This window comes from Onychomys torridus, unplaced genomic scaffold (genome assembly GCF_903995425.1).
Source record: "Onychomys torridus unplaced genomic scaffold, mOncTor1.1, whole genome shotgun sequence".
Classification (NCBI taxonomy): Eukaryota; Metazoa; Chordata; class Mammalia; order Rodentia; family Cricetidae; genus Onychomys; species Onychomys torridus.
Window position 1 is genome coordinate 1 of NW_023412315.1, and position 11594 is coordinate 11594.

An 11594-nucleotide genomic window follows, 5' to 3' on the forward strand; every position below is an offset into this window, starting at 1 on the left:
GAAGAAGAGATGGATGAAATCAATAAGAACCCTGATATTTTGCCAAATATGTCACTGGTATTGCAATTCTCCAAAGAAACTTGTATGACTATGTCCGAATTATACAGTCTCATGCCTTTATTTAAAGGAAATCTAGATTTTCACCCTAATTATAACTGTAATGACCATCCTATGTGTTTAGTGGTGCTGACAGGACCAAACTGGGAAACATCTGCAATAGTTGGGACAACTCTGGATGCCTACAAAACTCAACAGGTGAGACATTTGTGGTGTGGGTTTGCAAGAAATGGTGACTCTGTTGGTACCACTCCCAGATGCTAAGAAAAGTATGAGGAGGATACTAGCCTCACACTTATGTCAAACAATGTGGTTCAGGGGTACTATTCAGAGATATCATGGGGCCTCATCTCCTTTTTCTTTGAAATTGAGATGAGGAAAGAAGTAAGAATTAAGAGATTTTTATAGAACTCTTTGCAGAAAATTTGTTAACAAGTTTTTAACAGTTCATGCTACTTCATGGTGCCTCCTGTGTCCTAGGTCCTCCAGCTTACCTATGGACCTTTCCATACCATCCTGAGTGATCATGAACAACTTCCCTATCTGTATCAGATGGCCCCCAAGGACACAGCTTTACCCCTGGCCATGGTTTCTTTGATGCTTCACTTCAACTGGAACTGGATAGGACTGGCCATCTCAGACAATGATCAGGGTACCCAATTTCTATCACATTTGAGAATAGAGATGGAAAAAAATACAGTCTGCTTTGCCTTTGTGAGCATGATCCCAGTCAAGATGGATTTATACATGTCAAGAGCTGAAGTGTATTATAACCAAGTGATGACGTCATCCACAAATGTAGTTATCATTTATGGTGACACAGACAGTACTCTAGCTTTGAACTTTAGAATGTTGGAAACTCTAGATAAACAGAGAATATGGGTCACCACCTCACAGTGGGATGTCACTACAAGTAAGAAAGACTCCACAATTGGCTCATCCTATGGGACACTAGCTTTTGCACACCACCATTCTGAGATTTCTGGTTTTAAAAATTTTGTCCAGACACTGAACCCTCTCAAATGCTCAGATGAATACATCACAAGGCTGGGATGGATGAACTTTCACTGTGAAGACTCAGCTTCTAAGTGTGAGACACTGAAGAATTGTTCATCCAATGCCTCATTGCAATGGCTAATGGGACAGACTTTTGACATGGCTTTTAGTGATGACAGTTATGACATATATAATGCTGTGTACACTGTGGCCCATGCTGTTCATGAGATGCTTCTTCAACAAGTGAATGAAGGGAAAGGACAGTATGATAACTGCTTGAAGGTAGTGTTTCTTCTATTGGGTGAAATGCTGTGTCATCAATATCATCCTCTGAGAGTCTTTCAGATGCCCTGATTTACTTTATAAATATTATAAGTATTTACTAAAACAGAAATACCTCTGAAATATTTTTCTGGTGATGATGTAATCTATACGTAGGTATAATTCTTAATGCAAAATAAGGTAGTAGAAAACAGAGTTTATCAAGGGATATCAGTAATTGTCTTACAGAGCATCTGAAAATCATCGCCCCCGCTCTATCACTGAAAACATAACAGTCCTTCCTCATTAATCATCTCCATGAGAAGAAGAAAGGCCCTAGTTCATCAATTGTGAAATATGTGTTAATCAGTGTATCAGATGTTTTTTAAAGTGTTCTCAATAGATTCTGCCCCATTGTGGCTCTGGGGATCTTCTTTGGTACTTTGAGAGTAATTTCACAGGAAACAGTGCTATAATTCATTTTAGAACATACACTTGTATACATGTGTTGGAATGGATTGTTCTCATTGTGGATAGGAGTATGTTTCTGTGTATATGTGTGTATATCTGTGTTTCTGTGTATATATGTGTTTCTTGCACATACATCTGCATATCTATCTGTCTGTGGAACTGAGCATAAATTTGTCTTGTGTCAGTGTCTTTCTGTATGGGAGTTTGTTTCTGTGCATAACTTCCTGTGTGTGTTTTAAATTATGTGTGTCTGCATGTGAATATTTGTCTTTGGCATATTTCTTGCACATATGTATATCTGTGTTTCTGTGTGTCAGTCTGTCCCTTTGTCTGTCAATTTGTCATTGGATGTTCAAATAAATTTGTTTACAACAATGTCTCTCTATGTGAGTGTTTCAATCTCAGTATGTCTCCTTGTGTGTATTTGTCTATAATAGTTTGCATTTGTGTGTGAGCCAATGTGTTTGGCAGGATTCTGTTTCTGTGTGTCTATTTGGGTTCATGTGCCTGACTGTTTATGACTGTATTTTCATGTGTGTGTCTGACATGTATAAATATGTATGATGTATGTAAATCTGTATTTATGTGAGTCTCTCTCTCTCTCTGTCCATATCTCTCTCTCACTCTGTGTGTGTGCATTTTTCATGTCAATGTTTGGTGTCTCTATGTATTTCTGTGTTTCTTTTTGGTAGTTTCCTCTGAAATAATTTAAATTCTTGGGAAGGTTATGATACTTTTATTTATGCACTTACTTTTTATTGTATTTGTCCTGTGGACACCTTCAATAACATTGCTTTTAAGAAGAAGTCAGTGTATGTTTTCTGACATCAAGAAAGGTCACATACACTGTAGGATGCTGCCTCTCTTTCAGCTGCACTCCTTTCTGAGGAAGACTCACTTCACTAATCCTGTTGGAGAAAAAGTGAACATGAACCAGAGAGAGAACCTGCAGGCAGAGTATGACATTTTCCAGATCTGGAATTTCCCAAATGGATTTGGACTTAAAGTGAAGATAGGAGAATTTAGCCCATATTTTCCACATGGTCAACAGCTCCATTTAAATGAAGACATGATAGAGTGGGCCACAGGAAATAGACAGGTGGGTCTTACCTAACTGTAATAGTTTTTGATACACAGCGGTAACACAGTCAAGTGGGTCCATAATTCCTGCCTTGTAACAAGTGAAATGAAACAGACTGCTGCAATAGGAATTTCTTTCTAGCCTTCCTATTTATGTTTTTTTTTTCAGTTTTTGATGTGACATTTTGTTCATTCTTTGAAGGTCTCAGATATGCATGATACCCATATAGTGAATTTTTATCACTACAGAAAGTACTTCCTCTTTTTAATATAAAAAGAAAATTAATTGTTACAACTGTACTATATTATTTCCAGTAAAGTGAGTAATATACTCATGATGCATTTCTGATTTCTACACAGTGCTTCTCCTTTTTTTCTGCTGAAAATTTGACATAGATGCTGAAAGACTGAGGCTAAATGTAAGGAGAACTAAAGTAAACATATGCAAATGATTAATTATTATTATATAATTTGATTTAAGCATTTTTACCAACAGGTTTTCTAAATGGTCAACATCTCTAACCACACATTAAGATAATATTTTCATAACCCATTTAGATAATCTCTGAATGATCACATTGTTCTTTCCTTTTTCCTTCTTTTTTTTAATTAAATGTATATGAATGTTTTGTCTGCATATATGTCTGCAACACTGGTATGCCTTGTGCATATAAATATTAAACAAATGACTTGGGTCCCTGGGAATTGGAAACAGTTCAGGACCACACACATTTGGTAAAAAATCAAACTTGGGCCTTTTACATGACCAGGAATTATAATACACAGCTGAGCCAATTCTCCAGCCTTGAAGCATGTCCTGTGTAAAAGAAATAGCTCACTTGAGGAATATTTCTTGTTCCCACTAATTCTTTCACTGTTCATCCAAACAAGGGTGTGTCTAATTTCCTTATGTGTGTGGGGAGGAAGTAGTAGTGGACAGATAAATGTCTTCTTAAAATTTATAAATGATTAATTCTACTATAGGTCAAAGGTATGTTTCAGGTATGAATTCTGATGTGGGTAGTTTCATGGTATCTGATTCCAAATTCCAGACTATAAAGTAGCATGAAATAACAAGGAAAGTTATTATCAAGGAAGAGGACACATGAGCTGAAGGTGTAGAAACTGCACTTTATATCCCTTCAGAGAGCAGCAGTGAAATTTCCAGTGTGCTCTAACCAAGCTTAATTGAGCATTACAGAAACATCCACTGGAGGCAGACCAAAGATTAGGAAAATGTAAGCAGTGCTCTACTACTAGATACAATCTTTCAATGCAGAAAAAAAGGAACAAAACATGTAAGGAAATCAAATCAATACAAATCCATATGTCATAGTCATAGGCTTCAATGTGAGTATGTTCATAGTCATGCTAGAAAAAGAATCCAAAGAATGATTATTACAGTATTTCAGAATATCATAGAGGACACAAATAACCTCCAGGAGGATGTAATGACATCACAAAGGCTTGCATACAATAAGGAACTGAATGAACATTTGACTAACACAGACGAAAAGGTATAAAATGATGAAAAAATTCCAACTAAAATATGTAAAGGAAAGAAAATAAATAAAAAAATTCTAGCAAAAATTCACACTAACAAAAGTAATTCAAGTTGAAGACAATATGGCAGACTTGAAGTTGAGGCAAAAGAATTAGAAACCTGATAATGTGACAAAGGTAAAAAATAAGGACAAATGAATGATATATGGGACCAGGGGGATAGGATTATAGGATCAAATTTACAAACAATGGGCAGAAGAGAAGAAGGACTTACCAAGACATCAGTGGTATATCTAGTAAAATACGATGGGACTTTTCCAAAATAAAGGGAGACATGGGCATCTAGAGACAGGAGGCATTTATATTCTAAACACATATCAGAAAAAAAAATCCCCATGATAGATTTTACTTAAAATTTGTATTATAAATGTAAAGAAAGAAAATTAAAGGCTACAGAGAGAGAAACCCATTTCTTACAAAGGTCCCTTCTAGCTAACAGCAGATTCTTCCATGAACTCTCTTAAAAGAGAGAGTATCAATGATGCAATTCAAGTAGTTAGAGATATAACTGCCAAACCCAGTTACTATACTCAACAACATTATCCATTATAATCAAAGGAAGCTTGTCATGGGTATTAACTTGACCACATCTGGAATTTATTATTATTGCTTTTTTTGTTTGTTTTTGTGACAAGTTTTCTATGTGTAGTTTTAGTGATTGTCTTGGATATCACTCTGTAGACCATGCTAGCCTCTAACTCACAGATTTCTGCCTGGCTCTGTCTCACTAATGCTGGGATTAAAGGCGTGTGTCACTGCCAACTGGCTCATCTGGAATTTATTTTTTAATTTTTATTTTTTTTACTTTTTTTCTTTATTATTATGTGTTTAAATTTTATATATCAGCCATGGGTTCCCCTGTCCTCCCCTCTCCTGCACCCATCCCTAACCTTCCCCCCAGACCCTCCCATCCATTCTCATGTCCTCAAGGATCAACGCACCACTGGGGATTCATTTAATCCTGGTGGATTCAGTAGAAGCAGGTGCTGTCACCACCTTCCAGACACAGCAAAGAGTCCCTGTGTAACCCCAAGGATTCAGTCAGCCAGCTCATGCACTAAGGACAGATCCTGGTCCCACAGCCTGGGTGCCTCCTAAACAGATCAAGCTATTCAATTGTCTGACTTATCCAGAGTGACTGATCCAGCTGGGGGATAGACAGCCTTTGTTTCATAATTCATGTGCTTCCATACGTTTGGATATTTGTCCCTGTGCTTTTTGCAATCTTGAATTCAACAATTCACGCTCTTGCAGAACCACCTCTTTCTTGACAGTTGGAAACCTGGAACTCTATCTGGTGCCTGGCTGAGGATCTCTGCGTCCACTTCAATCAGTTATTGGATGAGAGTTCCAAGACGACTGTTAGGGTGTTTAGTCATCTGACCACCAGACTAGGTCAGATCAGGCTTTCTCTCGACCATTGCCAGCAGACTACAGAGGATATATATCATTGTGGATTTCTGGGGACCTCTTGAGCACTGTGCCTATTCCTGTTCTCATGTGGACTTCATTTATCATGGTCTGTTATTCCTCATTCTCCCTTTATATTATTGATCCAGCTGAGATATCCTGCTCCCCTAAGCTTTCTTTCCCTCAAATCTTGCCCTTCATTGCTTCCACTGTTTCCAGTTGGTTCAGGTAGATCTCATCCATTTCTCTGTCATTGGGTGATCCTTGGGTCTTTCCTAGGGTACCATTTTCTAGGTATCATCCCTGGAGTTGTGTAGCACTCTAGTCATCTTTGTTTTACATCTAGTACCTCCTATGAGTGAGTACATACCATGTTTGTCCTTCTGAGTCTGGGTTACCCCACTCAGGATGATTTTTTTCTAGATCCATTCATTTGTCTGCAAACCTCATGATGTCATTGCTTTTCTCTGCTGAGTAGTACTCCACTGTGTATATGTACCATATTTTCTTTATCCATTCTTCAGATGAAGTGTATCTAGGTTGTTGCCAGGTTCTGGCTATTACAAACAATGCTGATACGATCATAGCTGAGCAAATGCCCTAGTGGTATCATTGAGCATTCCTTGGGTATACGCCCAAGAGTTCTACAGCTGGGTCTTGGGGGAGATGGATTCCCAATTTTCTATGGAAGCGCCATACTGATTTCCAAAGTGGCTGTACAAGCTTGCCTTCCCACCAGCAGTGGAGGAGAGTTCCCCTTGCTCCACATCCTCTCCAGCATAAGCTGTCTTCTGCCATTTTGTTCTTAGCCATTCTGACCAGTGTAAGGTTCTATCTCAGAATCATTTTGATTTGCATTTCCTGGATATATAGGGATGTTCAGCAATTCCTTAAATGTCTTTTCAGGCATTTGAGCATCCTCTTTGGAGAATTGTCCTTTTAGTTCTATAACCCATTTCTTAATTGTACTGTTGGGCATTTTGATGTCTAATTTCTTGAGTTCTTTATATATTCTGGATATCAGCCCTATGTCAGATGTGGGTTTGGTAATGAGCTTTTGCCATTCTGTAGGCTGTTGCTTTGTCTTGTTGATCATGTCCTTTGCTATACAAAAGCTTTTCATTTTCACATTGTCCCATTGATTGGTTGTTTTTCTCAGTGTCTGTGCTAGTGTTGTTATATTTACAAAGCGATCACCGGTGTCAATGCTTTCAAGAGTACTTCCTACTTTCTCTATTATCAGGTTCAGAGTAGCTGGATTTATTTTGATTTCTCTGATCCACTTGTATTTAAGTTCTTACTTTCCAATTTGTATCCCTATAATCTCTTTATGTTGTTTTATAGCTCCAGCTAGAACTTCAAGTACTATACTGAATATGTATGGGGAGAGGGGAACAGCATCGCCTTGTTCCTGATTTTAGTGGTATTGCTTTGAGTTTCTCTCCATTTAATTTGATGTTGGCTGTTGGCTTGCTGTATATTGCCGTTATTATGTTTTGGTATGTTCCCTGTATTCCTGATTGCTCCAAGATCTTTATCATGAAGGGGTGTTGGATTGTGTCAAATGCTTTCTCTGCGTCTAGTGAGAGGATCATGTTGTTTTTTTTCTTTGAGTTTGTTTATATGGTGTACTACATTGACGGTCTTTCGTACATTGAACCACCCTTGTATCCCTGGGATGAAGCCAACTTGATCATGGTGGATAATTGTTTTGATGTGTTCTTGCAGTCTGTTTGCAAGAATTTTATTGAGAATTATTGCATCAATGTTCATGAGGGAGATCGGTCTGTAGTTCTCTTTCTTTGTTGCATCTTTATTTGGTTTAGGAATCAGGGTAATTGTAGCCTCATAGAGGGAGTTTGGTAATATACCTTCTGTTTCTATTGTGTGGAACAATTTAAAGAGTATTGGTATTCAGTCTTCTTTGAAGTTCTTGTAGAATTCTGCAGTGAAACCATCTGGTCCAGGACTTTTTTTGGTTGGGAGACTTTTAATGACTGATTCTATTTCCTTATGGATTATTGGACTATTTAAATGGTTTGTATGGTTATTATTTAACTTACGTGTGTGGTACCTATCCAGAAAATTATCCAATTACTTTAGATTATCCAGTTTTGTGAAGTAGAGTTTTTTGAAGAATGACCTGATGATTATCTGGATTTCCTCATTGTCTGTTGTTATGTCCCCCTTTTCATTTCTGATTTTGTTAATTTCAATTCTCTCGCTCTGTCTTTTGTTTAGTTTGGATAAGTTCTGCTCAAAGCATAAAGGCTTAACCTGGCCTATTTCGTTGTCCACACACCTTAAATACCTATCTGCTTCCTGTCATCACTTCCTGGGATTAAAGTCTCTTGTTATCATACCTGGCTGTTTCCAGTGTGGCTTTGAACTCACAGAGATGCAGACTGATTTCTGCCTCTGGAATTCTAGAATTAAAGGTGTGTGTGCCACCATTTTCTGGCCTCTATGTTTGTCTAGTGGCTGTTCTGTTCTCTGACTCCAGATAAGTTTATTATGGTGTTCAATATTTTGGGGAAAACAATATCACCACATTTCTCCTTTTTTGTTTAAAATTTAAAAAAGCTTATGACTAATACAAGAGAAGTATATCCAATAAGTATATACAATACATACAGTCAAGAAATACATTAACACTGTCTAGTCCATTAACATTTGACAGTTTCAGACAAAAAACTCCATTATATATATTAACAATGTATAGTCCAGTAACATTTGATAAACTCAGAAAATTTTCATTACTTACCCTATGTAAAACCAGTAGTACCTTTTTAAATGTAGATTCTAAAATCTCCCATTTTATCTCATCATATCCATATTCTCTCTTTTTTTTCTTTTCATAAGAGATTCAATAATCTACCTTTTGTCATGTTTATATCTTCCCCTTTTTCTTTTTAGAGTAGATTCAATGATCTACCCATTTAACCTATTATTTCTTAATCTCTTTTTCTCAGAATAGTTTCAATAATCTACTTCATATCTATATTCTCTTTCTTCTATTTCTTTTTTTAAATAAACACTCTGAATCTAATGTCTTTCTTCAGCTTTTATCCTGACCATTAACAATTAACAACTTGTAACCAGCCATCATAAATAATAACAATTATCCATAAGCTATTGAACGGTCCAAAATACACCCATGTCTCCACTTAGTAATGTTGGTATAATTTTCTTAAAATTTCTTCCTGCTTTTTGATGGAAAGGACAAATTTAGGGAATCCTGAAAAGAAAATTTGGGAGTTAATTGTCAAGTCTTGTATCATTTGTCCAGTTTCTGCATAATGGGAAACTTCAGGGCTTATGTTCTTGCTAGAGTAGTCTGTGAATCTGAATCATCTCAGATAGCCATTGCAAAATTGTCCTGAGGAGTTTGTAGTTCAAAGATGACCTTTCCTTGGTGTTAATCATCTTAATGGCTTTACCATGGCCCATGTGGAATAGTCTTTGTGGGTCCCATCACTCATCATCCTTATGAAGATTCAATGTTGCCATTAGGCATGGTCATGACTCCCTTTAGGAATTTTTTTTTGCCTCCTCTGTGATTTGGAGCAATCACAGTCTGATAATTGTTTATCTCTTGGAACAACAATGATACCTAGGAGAGAATGTCTTCATAGTAATTTCTCCCCACCATTTGTCTTGCCAAACTTTTCCAAATTCACCTTTGCCAATGCTTTCTTATAACACGATGGTCATGGCAATTCTTCTCTGAAAAATCAGTAATAAACACTTTGTCCCATGTAACAGCATTACTGTAGTCACCAACACTATGAGAAGCAGCTGGAAATGTCGAGCAGGAGCTTCTACCTTCACGGTACAACTGCCACCATTTGTGGCTCAGCCTTGGACAAAGCTTCTCCTTAACAAGTCTTGTAGGTCAGCCTGAAACTTGGAATCATCCTGCCTCTTCCTCCTTCAGTAAATCCTACCTGCATGTGCTACCACAACTGGCTGACTATAGCTCAGGCCTGAGGTGGGGCCCACAATGCCACAAGCAAGAAGGTTTTTTGAGACTTTGTACCACAAATGTTGGTTGCCAGATGTAGCATGAATCTTAAACAGTCTTACTAATAAAAACAATCCATAATCCAGTTATTAGGGTGAATGCTGGAAGATCAGAGAACCTGAAAAAGCCACATCCCCACCTTGCCAATACCTCATCTGATCCTGTTTCCTCAGACTGCAAGCCTCTGAGTCCTCATCCAGAATGAATCTCAGCTGAATTGCTTGCTACTCAGAAACCTTAAAGTTTAACCAGACCTAGTTCCTTGTCCTCATGCCTTATATACCTGTCTGCTTCCTGCCATCACTTCCTGGGATTAAAGGCTCTTGTTACCACACCTGGCTGTTTCCAGTGTGGCTTTGGACTCACAGAGATCCAGATGGATCTCTGCCTCTGGAATGCTAGTTGTGTATACAACCATTTTCTGGCCCCTATGTCTGTCTAGTGGCTGTTCTGTTCTCTTACCCCATATAAGTTTATTAGGATGTACAATATTTTGGGGGAACACAATATCACCACGTCTATCTGTTAAGTAAATGCTGTAAAAAAATATACTCAAGCATAGGAATATGTGATCATCCAAATAAGTGCAGATAGTGTTCTTACCAAAGTCCAGCATCAATTCAGATTTAACATGTAAAACAACACACAACCTGACAAAATAGAACGAAGACATCCTGTTTAATAAAGTTTTCTTTTTATTATTCCAGCTTGATCACATTACATTTTTTTCAATGGTAATCCTATTGACACCATTTTACTTCAGGGAAAGAAACTGAAATAAATTCCATTAAAATTCATAATTTCAAATTTTAATGTACTATAAGCACAATTAAAGGAATTTAGAAGGAAGAAACAACTTGGCACATTGATCTCCATTGCAAGTGTTATGAATTAGCATGACTCTGAACCATCAAAACTCACTGAATTACTTAAATTTCTATTTAAGGACATCATGTGTCTTAATACAAGTATTTTATAATAGGAACTACCAAAGATTACAAAACACTGATATTTGTATTATAAATATCCTTGGTCACAGCTTCCAATCCTTAGTTTCCTCAACTAAAAGAATAGTTTACCTTAATTTCCTGTTTAAAGTTGTATTCTAATATACATGCTGTAACCACAGAGACCAGAATACAGCTTTGCATCATAAGACCTGGCTTTATGATTATTATTAGCAGCCAATTGTGTTGCTGTTGATGAATTTTTAAATGCTCTTATTAAGGAAAAACACAGAGGCATAATTTGGAGTTAAATCCTGAGAGAGTCAAGTTACCAGCCAACCTCACCTCACCAACTATGCACCTTCCAAAAAGAGCTTCTTCCTGTCTCTCCATACCTATATGCCTTTCTGTTCTGTTCTCTCATTGGCTCTCTCAGCCCAGCTACATCTCTTCATCTTCCCACCCAGCTCTGCCACTTCCTATCTGTCTATAAAGAACTCCAGACCTTTTTGGTGGGTCTGGCATTAAATGTGTGTGTGTGCCACCATGCTTGGATATGTTCCCTAGTGTGGCCTTGAAGTCACAGAGATTCAGACAGATCCCTGTCTCCCAAATCATAGGATCAAAGGTGTGTGCTACCATTGCCTGACTTCTGTGTTTACTTATAATGGCTGTTTTTTTTTACTCTGATCTCTAGGCAAGCTTTATTTATTAAAGCACAAATAAAACAGCACCACATTTCCCTCTTTTTTGTCTAATAAAAAATTTTAATTGTTATAACTATT

General features: G+C 37.3%; 1 protein-coding gene across 1 annotated transcript; it reads left to right on the forward strand.

Annotated features, from left to right (window-relative positions):
* Positions 1–127: 127 nt before the first annotated feature.
* On the forward strand, positions 128–9720 carry LOC118575602 (vomeronasal type-2 receptor 116-like; the record flags this gene model as incomplete). Its single annotated transcript, XM_036176079.1, has 4 exons — positions 128–255; positions 538–1335; positions 2657–2884; positions 9604–9720. Coding segments are annotated over 4 exons (1271 nt in total), but the record flags the coding sequence as incomplete, so codon positions are not given.
* Positions 9721–11594: the final 1874 nt, after the last annotated feature.